General features: G+C 40.2%; 1 protein-coding gene across 1 annotated transcript in view; it reads left to right on the top strand.

The window, feature by feature from the left end:
• The first annotated feature begins 593 nt into the window (after positions 1 to 593).
• grin2bb (glutamate receptor, ionotropic, N-methyl D-aspartate 2B, genome duplicate b) overlaps positions 594 to 21,001 on the top strand; it is a 94,622-nt gene continuing 74,214 nt past the window's right edge. The window contains 2 exon segments of the mRNA XM_044345613.1: positions 594 to 719; positions 10,629 to 11,323. Of these exon segments, the coding sequence (XP_044201548.1) occupies positions 11,315 to 11,323 (9 nt within the window). The 5' untranslated portion in view covers positions 594 to 719; positions 10,629 to 11,314.

The following is a 21,001-nucleotide window of genomic DNA, read 5'->3' as shown; positions in this document are numbered from 1 at the left end:
TCTTGAAATACAATTTCTACCACTAAGAATGTTAATGTGGATATCTTTAATTATCATTCTGACTAGTGAGAATACGATTTTGACTGGGAGAAATACTATTTTGGATATCTAAAATGTAATTGCATATAGTGTGGTTCAATTAAATGTTAAAATGGCTTGCCATAGGCTTCAAAGTGGGAGCCCACAAAGCAATGGGGGATGTCATGGTGGCTACGTCCATTATGTTTTACAGTCTATGGAATGGACAGATGAATAAATCAGAGTTTGGAGGATGATAAATGACATTAACTGACATGTGCGCCATTAAATAATGATGTCAGACAAAAGACAAAGTAAGTAGCCAGAGGAGCTCTTCATTGAAGTAAAAGTTTTTAAAGTTGACATTGTGTTGTTTTAACCATCCAGTTTCTGGTGCTGCTGCTTTTCATTACAGTAATGTTAATGTAGCTCGATAGTTTGGTTAAGTTGACTGCTGATGCATTCCCACCGTGTGTTGTTTGTCTTCTACACCATACAAGTTAAAACTCTGCTTCATGCTCTGTCAGACTTTTTAAAAGGACTTTTTACATTTTCAGAGTGAGTGAAAGAATCAGGAGAGAGGAGACAGAAATGAGGAAGAATTTTGTTGGAAGAAAAACAAGGAGTGTAAAGAGGAAAGAGAAACAGATGTGAAGCAGCCCAAGTGTCAGGTGATGAAGAGACACAAACAAATTCAACTGGTAAGGAACTTACACCAGTGTCTAGATGAATTACTGGTCTATAAGTATTTTAAAGGCACAATCTGTGATCCAAATGTAAACTAAAGGACAAACCCAACAAACAAAACACAAAGCTGCTATAGAAGGACTTACAGATCAACACACAACACAACAATGATATTAACATGATGTTTGTAAACACAGCACTAAGATTAATAGTTCAAAGTGCTGATTCATCATTCATCTGACTGATTGATTAATCTATAAGTCAATTAGTATTTATGTGATGTAAATAAATATTGTTCATATTTATTTAGGAAATATTTAATAAATATTATTATTAAAAATTATTATTTATTTATATATTTATATTGAAAAAGACTTTACAATTAGGGATCAAATGAAAAGATAATTAACAGTGAGTAATGGCTTTAGTAAAATGAATTCATTGAATCATTTCTGTGTTGAACTGTTTGGATGCTATCAGCTGTTTGATCTTCTGAATTCTACAATTCTGCATTTGCAAACAAAAAAAAAAAGTAAATTGTTTTCATTTTTACCTGGACAAGTGACTTTTTATTTGAACTTTTGGCGTTCCGGTCCCCGTGTCCAGATAAACAAGGTCAGTCTATCTGATCATTGGCCCATGTTGTTTTCCACCTCACTCCCCTCCCAGACTCCTAAAGCCAGTCTTCCAGGAGACTATTCCAGGTCTGTTACCAATCTTGAATACTGTGACCAGAAGAACTGGTCACAGTATTCAATTCCACTTGCACCAATATTCTTGACTCCATTGCACCTTACAGAGTTGGAAAAGCAAAAATCAAAGGTCAGCCCTGGTTTAACTCCATAACTGGTTTGGTTAGGCAGGAATGCAGGAGAGCAAAGCATAAATGGAAAACAGATAAACTCCAAGTGTCATATCAGCGTCTGAGATACTCTCTGGCTAAATATCAACAGTGTGTCAAAGCAGAAAGAACCAAATATTTTTCTGATATCATCTTCAAACATGCCCATAGAGCCAAAGTTTTATCTAATGGAATAAATACAGTACTCAACTCTACAGTCATAAATTCTATGATCCATCAGAGTTAAGTTTCTCAGTTCTCATCAACTTTGAACCGATTTCTGTCTCCTCTTTGACACATATTATCTCACATATGAGCCCTGGTACATGTCCCTTTGACATTATTCCATCATGCCCACTTAAGAAAGTGCTGGACACTGTTGGGCCTAATATTTTATTAATAATTAATAGCTCCCTTGTCAATGGCTATGTGCCAGCTTGCTTTAAACATGCTGTCATTCACCCTTAAATTAAAAAACCTAACTTAGATCCGTCTGTTCATAAAAATTACCGACCAATCTCATAGCTCTCGTTTTTATTCAAAATTCTTAGAAAAGTAGTTTTCTCTCAACTCATCTCCTTCTTGGACAAATTCAGCTGGAAAATTTCAGTCGGGTTTTATGACGCTTAATAACACAGAGTCCGCTCTCGCGAGAGTAACATGATTTGTTCTCGTCTTTACATTCAGGAAATTATACTATTTTAATTCTTTTAGATCTCTCAGCTGCCTTCGACACAGCTGATCACTCCATCCTCTTGGACCGCCTTCAGCATGTTGTTGGCATTCAGGGACAGCCCTTCAGCGGTTTACCTTGTACCTCCGACTGTTAGAATTGATAATGTGTCCTTTTCCTCTGCACCCATCTCCTGTGGAGTACCACAAGGCTCCATATTAGGCCCTATTGTAGTTTTCCTATATAAACTTCCTTTGGGGTCTGTTTTGAGAAAATATATCTCCTACCATTGTTATGCTGATAACACCCAGCTGTACCTCCTGCTGAAACTTTGTGATCCATGCAGTTTTAACTGCCTTCTAAATTGCATTAAGGATGTAAAATCCTGGATGGCAAAAAGCTTCCTTCAGCTAAACCAGAATAAAACTGACGTCTTCATCTTCGGCCCTGCAGACAACTCCACAACCACAACCAATGCCCTCGGGCTTCTGTCATTGAATGTTAAGTCCCACACAAGAAGTCTTGGTGTTATCTTTGATTCTTGCTTAAAATTTGATAAACAAATCAACTCAGTTGTCAGTACTGGCTTCTTCCATCTTAGATCACTTGCAAAGTTAAAATCATTCTCGTCCATTAAAGATGTGGAGACTATAGTTCAAGCTTTTATTTCCTCTCGCCTCCACTACAGTTCTCTCTATGTAGGAATCAGTTAGTCAGCTCTATCTCGCCTGCAGCTGGTTCAAAATGAAGCAGTGAGACTCCTCACTTGTACTAAGAAGAAAGAACATATCTCCCCTGTACTGGCCTCTCTTCACTGGTTACCAGTGAACTACAGAATTGATTTTAAGATTCTTTATTTGTTTTTAAAGCACAGCATGGACTGGCACCAGGTTACATCTCTGAACTGCTCATCCCCTATTCCACCTCCAGATCCCTCAGATCTGCTGACCAATCACTGCTCTGCATCCCATGCACTCAGTTAAAAACCAAAGGTGATTGATCATTTTTATGCATGTACTCATAGAAGTGGAGTTACATCTCAGTAAATGATGTCTCGTTTGTGCTCCTCCCTTCAAGTAAAAGCCTTCCACATGGGCCTGAATCTGTACGCTAGCAATGCAGACCCCACTGTTAACTGGTGAAAGAGGTCAACTTCCCACAACCTGGTGGTCCCACAACCTCATCACACGCTCCTTACTCAAAGCTGAAAATGACCAATGAGCATCAATCAGACCCAGATGATGGTGCCCCCACAGACTTTGCACCAAGCATCAGAAGTGGAGGTGGAAGACCAAGACATGGCTAGACAAATGTCTTCCATTGACATGCGCCTTGAGACCCACTGAGTCGCATCACACAGCCAATGAGCCAGCTACTGAGCCATCAGAGGAGCGCCCTGAGCTTTCTAGGCAGATGAAGTGTTGATGAAGACTTGCTGAGGCTTTATGTATGTATGGTTAATGTAACAGCATAGCACACAAGTGAAATAGTAGGTAAATGGCTACTTGAACACTTTTGTCTAAAGCACTTTATAATTTGTCAATCATTCACCCTTTCACACACATGGAACCACCAACCCTGTGGTTAGTGGACAGCAGGTTCTACCTCCTCAGCCACAGCCGCCCCATGTGAGTGAAGGCGCCTTTCCCCCTAATCCTGGAATGGAGGTGGATAAAAAGTTCTCAGGTAAACAATCCTGGGCCCGAAAGTGGATGTGATGATGTGGAGTTGAAACAAGGGGTTGGACTGAAGCACCGCCTCACCCCTATCCTTTCTGATAGACCTGCAGGAGGAGTGAATAAAGCACAGAGGTCCACCTCTCTTGGCAGAGAGAGAGATCTCATCTGCACCAGGTGGACAAACTCATCTACTCCTAGTGGGGGAGCATCATGGAAAGCTTGCCAGTGGTTGATGACATACTCTGCAACACCTGAGAGTGACTGAAGATTCAGTTCCATTGTCTAAGGTTGCTGAGTGAAAAAGAAAGCTGAACAGCAGGTGCACTGGTGCACCTATATTACAGTGAATGGTTGCTTCCTCCTGATTGGGCGGTGAGAGCAGAGATCTGTCTCATGGTGCTGAGGCAGAGTCACAATTAGAAAAACAAATAGCAAAGTCCGTCTGAGGGCAGAGCACATACAAAATAGAACCTCACAGTTTAGAGGTTGATCGCATTATGTAAGTAAAATCTTAATATGTAAAGTAACTGGTAACCATAACTGTCATATAAATGATATGGAGTTAAAATGCAGTGAAGTACAAGCTGCTGCACTACATCTGTAGTCTTTTTATATTTCAATCAGAGTAAAAGCTAATTATTTTGTAATAATTATGTTTTTCCTATAGTTGATGTAGATGATGTTGGTGTAGATGGAAGCTCTTACATAATGAGATGATTGTGAAAGTGTGTTCAGTTTCACATACATTGTAGAATCTATTGATCCCAGTTTATACATGTTTTAAATAGAAAAATATTTAGTAACTTTAAGCATTCTCTAACTAAATGCAGTTTTAAAAGTAGGTGATCATCACCTCTATTAGGCTGATATACAGTAAACTTATTATTAGAGAAATTCTCACAGTATCATAGAAAACATGCAACAACTAGTATTGTTTACATAGATGACAATCTCCATGTAATAAATCTCCACATGAACTTCATCGCTCCTCATCTTATGATCGGTTTTAAAGGTCTATCATGCAACAACAGAGGGAGCTCTTGCTTTCTTTATGGAAACACTTTTCCTGACAATTGTTGCAGCAGCTCCTCTTTACTGTAGCATCCTTCTAATTCAGAATCCTATAGAGGGACCCACCTCCACATCTAGCTGTCTGTCTCTGGCTCTCTCTCTCTCTCTCTCTCTCTCTCTCTCTCTCTCTCTCTCGAGGAGGGGGAGGAAAGCGAGTGAGCGCAGTTTGAGTTGTGCTCTGCGCTTTATGCCAGCCAGGGGTGTGTTTCGGCTCCACACACACTGTATCTCTGGGTAGCAGCACCCCACCGTGCAGCCAGCCTGAGTGCCATGTCTAACAGCTGTGTTGGCTGAAGGGTTACAGCTCATCTGAAGGGAAGGTAGCATCCTGCTTTGAGGAGGAAAGAAGATAAAAGAAGACTGACCAGTTGCAGAGAGAGAGAGAGAGAGAGGGGGATAAAACTGAGAGCCCCCCCCCTCGCCTCACTAAACAGAGCAAAAACGGAAGGCTTTGGAGTATTCAATTTTTTCTTTCGTTTTATATTTTTCTTATTCCTCATCGCGGTGCTGGGAGGTGCTTCATCTTTTCATATAGTCTCTCTCTCCATCATTTGCCTTCTCATCTATTTCTCCATCTACCTGGTGTATAATTTCCTTTATTTATGAGTGAGAGAAAGGAGAAAGGAGGGAGTTTTGTTTTAATTTTCGTCCTTTCTTTCCTCCTCGCCACTCTCTTACCAAACCATATCATACCTGTCAGACCCTCCTTGCCATTTCATCTCTTTAACTGCTGCCATCAGTTCATCATCCCCCCCACCCTACGCCTCTTTCTGTCTCTAAAGTCTGATGTTTTATGAACTTGGATGATTTTTCTTCAAAGACAACTAAAAAAACTCCTCATGAATGACTCTTTTTCCCTTTTCCTTCTCTTTTGGTCCCTCCACACCCATTTTCTTTGCATCACACTCTTGCGGGATTCTTAAATGTTACTCTAGGTAGGTTAACTATCGTTTAGTGTCTGTCTATCTGTCTGTCTGTGTGTATTTGTGTGTGCTTTACGTATACATAAAACACACATTAACACACACATGCACTCGCACACTAAACTATGCCTAGAAGAACAGTGTTCAGTGAGTGGATATTGGTCTGGTCTCACACCGTCTTCACACCCTCCTACTCCTCATCTGTTCTTCTCATCGTTGCAAAGCGCGCCCATCTTTAATTGTTGTCATTGAGAAATCTTTTTTATCTGTCCACATGTCATGTCCCCTTTTTTCATCTCAAAGAAGACATGGATTTGTCTTTGGCAACCTGTTGTAAAGTAACATGGGAAGAGGGAAAATGAGAGAACATTTCCAGGCACTTCCAGGCGTCATTTTATTTTTAATTATAATTTGGCAAAGTTGGGGCTGTTTAGTCTAAAGTAAATAATATTCTCTTCATGTTATTTATTGTGCTGCATTCAAAGTTAGCAGCTAACGGCCATCTCAAGTCATTAAGTGTGTTTCCCATCTCATGCTTGATTTGTGCTTATTTCATCGTGCCAGTCCATCAGCAGCCATTAGTTCTTTGACTGTTTCTCTGCCCCTCAAACAACAGCCCCCCCCCCCCCCCACACCCCCCCCACCCCCCCTACATACACAAAACCAGAATACACTCCTTATCATCATCAGAACTGAATTTTTGTGCTTCTGCATTTTTCAATTTTCCCTTCTCTCAATTCGATGGTTTTCATCCAGAAGTGGCCATATTTCATTCCTGAAGCCCCCACCTCCCCCCCCCCACCCCCACCACCTCCACTTGTCTTCATTCTCATCCTCAATCAGGCAGGAGAGACCGGTTGGCATTAGTTGGATGTTGAACAGTGGATTAAGCGGGTAAAGCCTTGCTGTGGAATGGAGGTGTTGTAGATAGTGTGTGCAGGTTGTAGATAGAGACAGACTGATAGACAGATCAAAATAGATAGGACCTAATATCCCCATCACATCACTACCCTCCTCTTTTCTTCTGTCACATTTTCCTTCCTCTCTTTATGTTGTATTTGATGCCTCGTCTCTTCTTCTCAATGCCACACCTTTTTTTGGGAGCATTGCCACTGTTAGTCTATTCTCACTAAGTTTTTAGCCTTTATGTATCCACGGACATCTAAGTGAAATATTACAGCCAGTAGCGTAGGCCCACACCAGCCACTTTAGCCTCCTTTGTCTTCTGGACTGATAAAGGAGCTTAGTAAACACCTCTTTTCTTTATTGTTCTGAGAGTGGGATGTCATCATGAAGGAATATGAAGGACCACTCGTTTTGCTCTGTCTTTGCTTTTGTGTCTCAACTCTGCTCCTCTGTAAAACATCTCCACTACCGTCTATAAATTATGTGTTACAGAAAAGAGTTAATTAGGTGAGTAGTGAATTAATATAGCACTCACTTCTTCGCAACTGAGTGTATGTATGCACATGCATGTACAGTAAGTGTGTGCACTGAATGTGTGTGTGTGTGCGTGTGAGCACAGCAAGAGTGTGCATGTGTTTGTGTGTGTGTGTGCATGCTACTGATGGAAATGCATTCTGCATGAACTTTGATCAGCAGCTTCTCTGTGAAGGCTATTTTCATATCTTCCACCACATTTGCTTGTACTGTTAAACCTTTTTTCACCCTGCTGTGACTAATTGGTTGTTTATCAGGCCAAGCTTTTTATCTTTATCCATTTTTCTTTATATGAACTGTTCTATCTCTCTGTGAATTTAATGCATTATCACATATCTCAATGGGAATATAAGCAAGAGAGATTTCTCACTCAAGGACTATTTCTAATTCATGGCTGAAACCGATCCAAAGTAACGTCTCTCTCCATAAGCTTACATAAGTTGACTCACTCAATTAGTCTGGTGCAGTGTGCAGGTGCATGCATTCACATGCATTCATTTTAGTCTCCTTATTGTGCATTTGAGTTGGTTGAGGTTTGTTAACCAATGCTGTGTTGATACCCTCCTCTTCCTCCATTACATTTCTTCTTGTTTCCTGTTCGATGGATCTGCCAACAGATCTCTGGAAATGAACAGATCTCTGGAAATGGATCACAGATCTAATGTGACTCATACACCAGCATTACTGTATAAGACTCTTCAGCATGACCTTAATGAGTACACTGTATACTATAGATGACATACTAGGCTGTATGTTTCATATATTGCTTATCATGGGTGATGGCTGCTGTGTTAGCTTTTCCACAACCAGAGGCCCAATGCTTCACTAGAGAGGATTATTCTGAATGAACAAGCTAATAAACAAACAGCAACTTAACAAATGCATAATTATCCTAAAGATGATTAGAATGCACTGTTACAAAGAACAAGAACAAACTGAATTGACTCTTTAATTGTTTAGAGATAAAAAGTAAATGATTGCAGATGAGCTAACCTGAGTCAGTACGTGGTACGGTTGGTTTAAGATTGACTTCCTGTTAGCCAGAAGCAGGCATCATTCTGACTTTAACAAGACTTTAAGACATCCTGCATGTCACTTCATATTTTAAACAGCAGCAGATGTCTAGACATTGCTCAAAGGCAAAGTTAAAACAACAAGGGTCTAAATATTCTCCATTAACAGGGTCAGAGTGTGGCCCTTTAGCCTGAAAGTTTCAAGTTGATTTTAACTGAGCGCCTTTATGTCCAAACAGCCTGAATGATTTAACACGTCTTTCACATGGCTGGTGTAGTGTTGCCACACTGTGAGCACAAAGTTCTTTAAAAAGGGTCCTGACCACCTCTTAGGTCTCAGTTTAATGAAGGATTTATGTTCCAAAGAGGAATCATTAAAACTCCTTGAAGCTTGTTAAGATCTTTAAATGCTGTAAACATTCAAAACAAAACAAAACAAACAAAAAATGGTTCATTTTGTGTCAAAATATGATTTGGAGCAAAGCATCAAAGCACATAAAGGCCAGAATTGATGACACTAGAGAGTTAACTACATTTGCATTAAAAAATGTCTTTGTGGAGTAACTTACTCCAAATAACATCGTTTTAAAAGTAACCAAACAAATAAACCATTTTCAGTTGCTTTATGCAGAGGTTTGTTTAAGGATACGCTGAATTATCCTGCATGAGTCAAGCTATCAGTGTCATTTTAATACTACTATGAGAGTCAAAGATAATTAGACTTTGAAGGAGTCAGAGAGAAAGATGGATTTCTGTAAATAAAATTTGCTGAATGAATAATTCATTACACTGCCAGACAGGATTAAAATTCTACACATGCAGATATCCTCTGACAATTTTCCTGAGGCTAAATAGTGTATACCTACATTCCCGACTTCCTCAAAATACCCAGATAAACACACGCGAGACGTCCCTCCGAGCATATACATGTTAGACTGAAGACACTTTCCTTCATCACTAAAACACTGTTTTTTTTAGGTCAGAGAATTCAACTCAAAACTGTTTTTATTATCTGTTAAAGTGTAAATTATGTCTTGATAAATTGTTTCATGTTTTGGTTTGTAAAACGCCAGAAAATGAAGAAAAATATCCAAAAACCCAAAGATATTCAGTTCATAACGTAGAAAACATTCACGTCTGAGGAGATGGAACAAGATACATTTTCAGCATTTTTGCATAAAAAATACTTCAATAACTTATCAGTTATTAAATTAGGGGCAATTAATTTTCTGATGATGGACTAATTGATTAATCCACTAATAGTTTCAGCTTTATTCAAGACTGTACCAGACCAAAGTTATCTTCAGCTACTACGCTGCACCAACAAGTCCAGAAATGTTTAAATACATAAAACAAATAAAGAATTGTACCTCTGTGAAGTTATGACGTCATTTGATATTTTAATAAACACCAAATCTAAAGCGAATGAACTCAAACGCTCGTTTTTACTCCGGTTTCCTTTTTTTTCACATCCGGTTAAACTTCACATTTAACTTTTTTTTATCTTGGGACCAAAAGTTGAAATTGACCCTAATTTACCACTTTAATATCTACGTTAGCTTGCTATGTTATGCTTTATTAAAATGCACACATATAAAGCACCTCAACATCAACAACACAATCATCTCACATATATGACACACAGTATAAGCCAATAGCAGCGCAAGAGAAATAAACATTCAGAGATAAAATCCATCTATTTGATGTTTTATTGTAATATTGATATATATATATATATATATATATATATATATATATATATATATATATATATATATATATATATATATGGGGATACAGTAAATTGTCTGGAAAACTCATTTGAGAAACTGTTTGAAGATTAACAAAAAAAGGCAAATATAGCAAATTAAGTACCTGACAAATCACGGTACTTGATTAAATTGGTGCAGCAATCTCATAAAAAGCCAGTTAAGCCAATAAACCATAAAGCAGCTCATTGAATTGCCCACAATACCCCGATATAAGCAGAGATAGAAAAGAAGGGATACGTTGCTATAAACAGTATGCTAATTCATATATTCTCACAGGACGACCTTAATATACATATCAGGATATAATGTCAGGACCCTCTGCGGGTCAGGACCCGTAGTTTAAACTCAGGAATGTTACTGGATGTAGACGCAGCAGCTCGACTGAGTTAAGCCTTGACCTCAGAGGCTATTGACTTGTGTACACAGTGGCATTCAGCCTTCACCAACAACACATCCATCTCCAGCCATACTCTGCCATCTGACTCCATCCTTCTCTTCTTCTCCCCTTCAGACTGATGAAGAGAGGAGCGCAGAGCGGGCCAGCCAACCGATGATCATGACTGGCTAAGGCGAGCGAAGGCAAGGAGCGAAAGAAAGCCAAAAAGAAGAAGGAAGGAAGGAAGGGAGGGAAGAAGAGGAGTACATACACACTGCTGCTGCTCATCTCCTCATCTCCACGGCAACCGTGTTCACACACTTCTGGGAGGAGACCTAGGCGAGCTGTATCAACAGCGTCGGAGGAAAGGGGAAAGAGAATCGGATGGGAAGAGGCGAATGAAAGAACATCCCTTCATCACCTTCCATCCATCATGTTTTAGTTTTGTTTACACGCAGCGCTGACATTTTGAGTTGGTGGCCAACTTTTTCAAGATCTTTTTGGTTGTTTTTGCCCCTTTAAATGTAAAAGCATCATTTCTAAGCTATTAAATGAATGATTTAATACTAATTACTGCACATTTTCTACATATTATTACACTTTAAAAACAGTCGTCATCAACCCTGCTGCTGCATCCTCACACTGATAACGCCCCCAGCTTCGCCCATCTCCACCCTCACCCTGCAAGACCCCCGTCAGTCTTCTGTGCGTGACTTCATCTGTCTGCCAACCCTTCATCCGAGGCTATGAGAGGAGGAGTTGAATCCCAGATCACTCCATCATGCCAGTTCTGAAGAGTAGAGAGGAGATCCGGGCTGGCAATGTTCAAGGTAGGCCAGCGGTTTGAGTAACTGGATTGTAATTGTGTGTCTGTGAAATGTTCACTGTGCTGAGTGTCAGCTGAAGTTTTGCCTCAAATTCTCGTATCAGAAATGGTTTATAAAACATCAGAAAACAGGAAATGCCTGTCAGGCTTTCCCAGAGCCAGACCCAAGAGGAGATCTGTTCAACAACTGTCCAAAACCCCAAAATATTTAGTTTCAAATGATGAGAAATGCAGCAAATTCATACAGCTGAGCAGCTGGAGAGAGAGAGAGAGAGAGAGAGAGAGAGGGAGAGAGAGAGAGAGAGAGAGAGAGAGAGAGAGAGGTGACATTTGTGCTTGATAATTGACTTGAACCTTTCGCCGTCCTAATAATTTTCTGACTAATCGTTTGGCCTCTGGTCCTGGTAATATCATATCATTTCCTGTGTTGACTCATCGCCACAACAACTGTTAATATGAAACAGTCGTGACTGTTTGTTTCTTGTTTGTCCTCTAACTCGACCCCACTTTAATCACCGAAACTCTCCTCACTCATGATAATATCACATCATGTCAACCATCAGAGGAGGTGGAAATAATGAGCTGAAGACGATCTACAGATGTTTCATGTTGGATATTAGATAATACGTTATTGTGTAATTTGCGATGACACATCTGGTGCTGCTTGAGATAATAGCTGCAAGGATCTGCTTCATGGAAAACATGAAGAGAAGCAGTTTTACACGTTTATCACTTCATAACATTATACTCTAGATGTGTCTCAGAACAGAAGACCTGTGTAGGACATGTGTTAAATTGACTTTCATAGTAAAACTTTATTAGTATATTTGAATTTATTTGTAAGTGTAGAAACTCGACCCATGTTTGGCTGCTCTCCATTTTTTTCCATTGCGAGCCGGAGAGCGAAGGGAAGAGAAGGACCAGAGGATGAAGGAAAAAAACATTCATAGTGCAGAAGAAGAAAGGACAAATTGTCTTTTTTTTTTTTTTGGTCACACTCTTGTTCTGGCTGCATTGTGAGCTTCGAGCCCAGTGTTGAGATAAGGGATAACGAGGCACTAGCTTCAATAAGCCCATCAAACCGACGAGTTGTGCTGCTTCACAAGGGAAAACAGGTCTAGACAATAGTAACGGTGTAAAGCTAGAGAGAGAGGGGGAAGCTGGAGCCTATTTTATTGCTGAGCTTGTGCTCCTTTCAGCAGCAGCAGCAGCTCAGGAGTTTGACTGATAAAAAGGCACATTTAAAACGTTGGAGGGGCGTGTAGAGATAATGGAAGACTTGTCTAAGAGGACGAGAGGAGAGATAAAGCAACATCATCTCTGAAGGAGAGTTCACACATGACATTGAGAAGACTTTCAGACGCTCAGACTGAACTTTTAGACCCGTGAAAAGTGTGTTTGAACCTTTACACTTACTTCTCCTCGCGTGTTTCCAACAGTTTTGAAACAGGAAATGTTCTGTCACAGTGTCCGGCTGCCGCCAACCGATTAGTCTCTCGGAGGCGACGCGGATTAGATTCTTGGCTGGATTTTTTAAATTTTTTTTTAGCTTTTTGTGAGACCAGTTTATACCCACAAATCTTAAATAATCTTTTCCACATTCAGCGACTCACAGGATCTGATGTAACTGTCTAATTATGATGGGCGTCTTTTTTTTTGAAGCGTGACTTTAGAGGAGGTGTGTGACAGCTGGTACGTTCCTCCTTCACAACACAACAGCTTCAACACCGAACAGACCTGCTGGTTTTCCCGCTCGCTTACTCGCATATGCTGCACAGACACGGCGCTCTACAGTTCCCGAATTCCTCCGCACAATATTTCACTCAAAATTTCACCCTCCCGCCCCCCCCTCCCCCGTCCGTCTCAACAATCGGGTCTCAGCTGACACTGCGGGCTTGAAATGGCTGCATGTGAACTGTGTTTCGAGGGCAGATTTTCCATCTGAAAGAAGAAGGAGAGAACATGACAGCGAGCGAGCGAGGGGTTAAGGCGTGGCAGACAGAAAAAAAAGAGACAGACAGGCGCAGGCGGGTGAATCCAGAGGGAGCTTCTTCTTCTCTGACAGTGGATGAAGGAAGCAGCTTTGTAGACAGATGTAGCTCTGAGTGCGTAAGCAACAAGGCCTAGGAGGGGCGTGCGGTTGCAGCAGCAGCGTCGTGATGCTGGCTGCATGTTTTTCGGAGAGTGGGTTGGGTTTGAGGGGATTAGTGGATCTGAGCGCTGGCCTCTGTTTTGATCAGTGGACCGTGAACAGAGCGGGGAGCGGTGAAGTGCCGTGAATATAAGGGGGGCGTCGAGATGTTGACGCTGGGGCTCGCAGACAGCCGGCTGAGTCAGTTTTTGGATACGAGCCTCATGTGACCAGCTTTACAAATGTTGATTGAGTCGTTGAAGGATTACAGGTGCTGAGCAGCCTGCTGTTTGTTGTTAACGAGAGCCAGAGAGAGAGAAGTAGTTACAGAAATACCTTTTATCATCCAGTAGAATAAAAAAATCAGCTAACAATAATAAATACAGTCTAAAGGCTGAAACATGTATTATATGTACTTGTGTATGTTGAAGCTTTTTATTTCACTGCTTCACATCTCCAGAAGAGTCGGATCAATGTTTACATTAATTTTTTTTATAGAAGCATCATTCCACCTTAAAACAACAGCCCTTGTGAAGGTTATAATGTTCAGATTTTAGGGAGGTGTTTCTAATATTTTATCCACAGAAACACAGTAAAGTACAATCAACACTTCTCTAACGCAGTTTTAACAAAAGCTGAAGCGTATTAACTTCAGGTGGGAGGACTCTTACAGTATCTAACAGTTATCACTTTTTCAAAAAGCTACACAGATCTTGAACATCAGTACTTTGTAGATTTCTTCGTTCATTCAGCGCAGACGGTCACAGATTAAATGTTTTGAACTCGTCCTCACATTTAAATGGTCGATAAGAAAAAGAAACAGTCCAGACAGACAGTAATGTTTAATGAAGTTGAAAGTGATTTGATGTTAGAGACAGAGATGCCTCCTCTACCTCTCCTCTTCTGCATCCAGCCATGTGTGACTGTGAGAGAAGGAGGCAGAGCTAAGAATAGAGAAAAAGGGGGGCCCGATGCTGTGATGCCGCCTCTACCCACGTTGCGCAGCTTCTCGGTGTGCCGTTATGTTACTGAAGTCAGCAGGCGCTCAACCACTTTCGCATTGATATGTTTGCGCAGGCTCGGCTTAACTTGAGCACGGCGCGATCTGTGGCGTTTGCTATGGAAGTCCTTTTTTTTTTCTTTTTTCATTGAGGTATCAGATGCACAAATGGAGCTACAGATCAGTCTTTCACCCTGTGTGTGTTCACTAATAACATGATCAGAATATCTTTGGCTGCTACATGCAGAAATTTCATCAGAAAATTGTCACTTTTCATGTCGTGCCAAAGGGAGACCTTTTGAAGCTCTTCCATTGACAGACGGGGGAAGAGAGTCACTGGGTTTAAAAAATATATAGATATATTTCAGATGAATGGAAGAGACTGATAGAACAAAAGATCTGCGGGCTGAGAAAAGGGTCGAGGTGATGGAGGAGATGAGAGGAGTTTGATAAGCTGGATAATATTTGATGATGCTGTCCTCAAAAAGGCACAAACGTCACAAGACATCCTGTCAATCAGATGGTTTTGCTGAGAGGGAACGATAAGCTGTTAATTATGTTTTCTAAGAGGAAGAGGAAGATGATGAAAGAAAGGAAAAGAATCAGAAGAAGAAATAGATCTGTGTGATGCTGCTCATCAACAGACACTTATACTTGTTTATTATAGATTTTTAAAATGACTATTTTTATCTCCATCTTCTCTAAGTGACCCTTTTAGAAAACTATTATGTTAAAGTCAGATTTTTCTCTCTGGCTTTCTGCGTTGTCTTGGTGATATTTCACAACTTTCCAGCAGTGCTGTCAGAAGGCAGCGTCTGTCTGACGTCTCCAACGGCAACGTTTGGTAATTTATTCAAAGTTTCAATGAATCCGTCCCCGTTTGACCCTCAACTTGTCAATTAATTAGCCGTGACTTGAGACGGGGAGCGGGTTCGGAGAGTTCACAGCTGCAGAGGTGAGGACTCAAAACATGAGGCAACAACACAAGCTCAGTAGGGGGAAAAGAGCTGCAGCTGTTTTCTAATGAAGCAGCAGAAACAGGTGATCAGTGAGAAAGAGGCGAGGTAGAGGAAGGTAGAGCTCAGCTCTCGGGGGGGTAAATTGGAAGGTGAAGACCACATTTCGGCCTAAATGGAGGAGAGTGTGCTGAAGTTTATTTGCGAGGGATTACGTCTTGAAAGAAATGTTCATGGTTCATGTTGTTAGTTCAGTTCTTCATGTTGAATGAAGGATGTAATCAGTCGTACAGTACGTCTCAGGTTATTATCAAGGAATCTTTTTTTTAATATGAAGCTCTTATAGATGAGGGAGATGATAGAGAATCAGTAAATCCACTCACATTTAAATGAAACCTCTGATTCATCTCATCACATCTACTGAGGTTGTGATTAAAATGAATGAAGCTGATAATCTGATGAAGAGGCATCGATCGTTGAATTTATTCTACTGAGTTATGGGCATGAATGTGAATGAATGTTACTGCAACAGCATCTTTAAATGAATCTAATAATTAATAAACTGAAAATATAAAATGAGATAAATGCTGACCAGTTTCACTTAAACGTGTAAATTCAGTGTTTGTTTTGGTTCGTTTCTCCGTTTGAACATGATGGAAAATCAGAAAAATGACAGAAACATGACTGTGCAGTGCAGGTGATTCATATGCAGCAGGTGATTCAGTAGATTGTAAAGTTGAGTTTGATCAGATACAAACAGCTGTTCACTTTGTTCTTTTACATCCTATTTTAACTGTGATTAAAGGAATAATCAAGCACACTTACTATTTCTGTTCAAATAGTCAGACATCACTCTGTGCATGAAATGGGATAGTAAAGTGGAATATAAATAGGAAGGTGTGGAAATGATTAATATTTAATACTCAGCCAGTCACATTACTTGTCTCATACCTTTTAGTTCATTTTAATGAGCTGTGCCAATTATAACGGTGCCTCATATGTTTGCTTGGCTCATCCAGAGGAGTTAAAAGCAGATTCACAGTGAAATCGAGGTTATTTTCCCTTTTTTTAAGCTGAGTTGACAATTCTGAGGATATTTTTTAATAAGACAATACTGCACACACATTAAAGCACATCAAAGGCTGAGCCTTACTGGAATTCACACTGTAATATGGACTAAATATGTCTACTGGTAGGAAAATGTATATTCAACATGTTTATTACACGTTGACATATTTTTCTGTAATTTCCACACATATTGTGCATTTCTTTGCCTCGATGCTGTTACGACATGATGTGACGAGCCTGGTCCGAAATCACAACATTCTTTATTTGCATTCACACTCTTGAGTCATGAATACTCTGCAGGGTGAAAATAAACACATTTAAAAGAACATTATAAGATGCATGCAGTTGGCCTGACATCAGAGTAGCCGTGGCGATGCTCAGCTGATGACCAGCAGGCAGAGGGATTTGTATTTACTGCAATGTCACAGGATCTGTTAGACTTGCTCCAAGACATATCCAAAGTGTTCTTTCTTTAATATGTGTTATCAGTGGATAACAGCCTGGAACTATTATTTGCATAAAAGTGAAATCAATTGAATCAGACACAGTGGGTTTGCTTGTAGGCAGTATAGCTACAGGTGCTGGAGGAGGTGTAAGGACAGCTCGCAGGCAACTCCAGAGGTCTTAGACTGGTGTGAGGCTTTAGGTAATTAAAGGAATTATAGGAGAGAGAGAGGCCGGATAGTTGGTCCGTCATAAATAGTCCCCTGAGTCGTAGGCACCATAGGAATGCTATAAAAACCTCCAGAGAGCTGCAGCTGTTGAATGCAGTACAGCAATACAGTCGACACCCGAATGGCTTAGAATGTGGACAGAAAACTCCGTTATCACATTTCAGCTTTTCACATGAAAGAAACCTGAGAAAAGACATTTTGGGCTGTAAAGAGGCCTCAGATAAAATAACACGTATCAGAGCCAGTTATAAAATAATAAAACAGGCTGGAAACCAATAGTATCCAACATAATGTACATACTGCAGAGACATGGCAGAGGTCTGCATGGACTGCGTAGCTATGAAACAGTGGTGGTCCAGACCCCTCTGAGGCTCTGAAGGCCCGCGTATCGCAGCAGTGAGGGACACGTCACTTTGCTGCTAAATTAAGTCCAGAGCAGGAGATATAACCTCAGTGGAATAAATGGCTTCAATGAGGTAATGAAGACCCCGGGGGATAGATAGATCCTGTGTCAACCCTGCATTTTCTTCATCTCTCTGCCTCTGAGTGTGTATATTTGGTTGTGTATATATATATATATATATATATATATATATATATATATATATATATATATATATATATATATATATATATATATATGTGTGTGTGTGTGTGTATGTATTGCACTGGTGTGGTTATGTGTGTGTGTGTGTGTGTCTCGGTCAGTTTATATGCCTCTGATGAAGAGACCATATAATGTTATTTAGAGGGCCGAGGCAGCAGCCTCAGTACGACAGTAGAGATGTGTAGTGCGTCTCGTTATAAGTGCAATTAGCAAAGAGAGGATTCTTGACCAGACTAAGTGCACTTAATGAAACGCCGCAGACTCTCTTCAATAAACTAGTGATTTTTTTCTTTCTACAAGACAGAGAGAGGCGACAGATTATTAAACAGAGGAGAAATCTGTATTAGAAGATTACTCATAATACTACATGCTATCACTGTTTACTATCCCTTATATGTTATATGTTCTATTCTCCTGACTATATGTTTTGTTTTGCTCTGCTTTCCTAGTAATTCTACAACACTGACCTCATCTCTCTCTCTTTCTCTCTGCCTCTCTCATCCCATCATGTTTCAAAAATTTAAAGGATATGCCTGGAGGTTTTCTATATTTTTCTTATTGTCAACAAATCTCATGTGCAGAGCCAAACCAACAATGAATCAATCTTACTTACAAGTACTGTGTGTGTATCCGAAGCCTGATATACCTTATTCCTCTGTGCTGTAGACCTCCGTTATTGTCAAAAAAAATATTAAAAACACGTCAATGAGTCACGCTGTTGCATTTGGTCGGATGTTGCTTTGCAACAAAGAGTTTTGGGCACATTCATTTGCTCAAAAGACTATTAACAGTGATCACTTTCAGTCTCTGGACAGTAGTTCCATGTAAGGTGTGGCTCTGCATTCTACATTTCTCAAACAGTACAAAGTCATTAGGTAGTGATATGCTAGCGACAAGCTAGCAAAGCACTATAAATGGAGTCACATTCCCGTGCGTGCTCATGGGCATCTGCCTTACACAGAACTACTCTCCAGAGACTGTAAATGTGATCGCTGGTATTAGTCTAAACAAACTAACAAAAGTCTTCATGTCACCCAGAGCAGCTCTGTGGATCACTGACATGTTTTAATAGTTTTTGGACAGCAGTGGAGGTCTGCAGCACAGAGGAATAAGATTTATCAGGCTTTGGATACAAACACAGTACCTGTAAGTAGGATCAGTTCATTATTGGTTTGGCTCTGCACATGTATACATGTATGTATACAGACAATAAGAAAAATACAGAATATCATCAACCATGTCCTTTGAAATCATCATGATTTAAAATAACACTGGAGATATTCTGTTTTTCTTACTGTCAACAATATATGTATCCTACAAGTATTGCTTGTGTATCTTTATTCCTCTGTGCTGTAGACCTCTGTTATTGTTCAAACACTATACTAATATATATATTATATATAAACACTAAAAACACATAAATGAGCCACAGCGTTGCCCTGGGTGACATGATCCTCCATCACCATGAGCATAGTTGTCACATACACTGACCTCATGTACATATTCACTAGAAATAAAAATAGTTTATGACACGTTTTACATCCTCAGTAGGAACAGACGAGCTACAGACAGGTTGGAGAAGTCAGAGAGTATCAAGAGACGTACTAATGTATTGTTGGTTTTAGTCTTTTTGTGGAATTAATATAGAACAATATAGAGCAACACCTTCCATGTAAAGGCTAGTAAACTGATGCCGTGGTGGGCAGCAGCAGCATAGTGTGTTTTATTCATTTAAAGTAGAAAGTGAGACTATTTTACAGCAAACATTCAGCTCACACTGACAGTTGACTTTGTGCGAGTGAATTGAATAATTACAGAGGATGTAAATAGAACGTGTTTGCTTCCACTAGTCCTGCACAGGAGTCATTATAGCTGCATGACGTCTGATTACCTGACTGAACACAGCAGCACCACACGGCTCTGACTGACAGCTCAGAGTGAATGTCATTCACCCAACACTACACCAGGTTTCTGGTGCAGGTGATTTAAAACTTAGTTTTTCTCAGAGGGATGGTCATCTGTCCACTCACCAGCTTCTTTGAGTAAACAGGAAGCTCCTGTGGGATTCAGTCTGAGGCCACAAAGCTCTTTTTATCTTCAACTACATTTTATTGTGTGCATTATTCATCTGCAACATAAGTTTGAATACCTGCTTCTTCCTGCTTTTTTCTGTTGTGCTGTTTAGGTGAGTTTAGTGAAGTATGTTGTTGAAAAGCTTCCTGCAGCTGGATGGATGCTGAATAGAGACGCCCAACACCATTTTACCCTTCACTTGCTAACACCAGAGCGATAAATAAAGAGCAGGAATAGATGTAGTCTTGTGCCTACAAAGCATTTGAGACACTTTAGATGGATGTGCAGGAAAACCAGCATATGTCTACCAGTCTGTAGTTAATATGATACAGTCCTCTTCTGAATTATTGATGATATATTGGAGTTGTAACAAATAGAAACCTGTTGTTACGTCTCCTCGGGGGATTTTTATCTACATCTTTAAATGAAACAGAAACACTCACCTCTCAAAGGTTTTTCTTTTATATGGTTGACTTGTGCTGCTATTTAAAGCAACAGTAGTGTTTAAAATGTGTTTAGTGTGATTTGTTATGATTTATAAATCATGTGTGGAGCAGCATGTGCTCAGCATAGATGACAAAAGTACCACTCTTACCTGTAACTGACCACCCACTAAATGTAAATGGGGCTTCTTAATAGATATGCCTGTCAGCTTATGTTATCCACAATGCCTTTCAAATGCTATAGAGCACAGCCCACCACATCAAGTCTGGAGGGATGTAGTAGAGCCTGATAATGATGGCCTACGTGTGGCAGATTCAGATTGAATGTCTCTCAGGCTGCTGCAGTATGTAATCCACAGCATGTAACCATTGAAGTGCACATATGACTGTGGGAACTGACAGGGGACTGGTTGATCAAGGCTCACAGTTCATGGCTTGATTGATCAAGTGGAATTTTTATCGGCAGTTTGGAAGTCCGTGAGTGTGAGTGTGTGGCTCAAGCAGCTCCGGTTATTCTGCTGGCGATTTGTGCCATTTGACAGACTTCTTGATCAATGCACTTTGTAAATGTTAAGTGAAATATGACTGATGGCTCACTCTTATTGGCATGATCCAGCTCAACCCAGAGCTACAAACCTGATTTGTGCATGTGCGTTTGTGCATGCGTGGGCATGTAAAGGCCAACGCGTCTTCACATATTGGAAAAAAAACAGAAGCCATATAGAGCTCT

Source organism: Thunnus albacares, chromosome 3 (assembly GCF_914725855.1).
Source record: "Thunnus albacares chromosome 3, fThuAlb1.1, whole genome shotgun sequence".
NCBI lineage: Eukaryota > Metazoa > Chordata > Actinopteri > Scombriformes > Scombridae > Thunnus > Thunnus albacares.
Note: the sequence above shows the minus strand (reverse complement) of the source record. Positions and strands in the feature narration are given on the sequence as shown.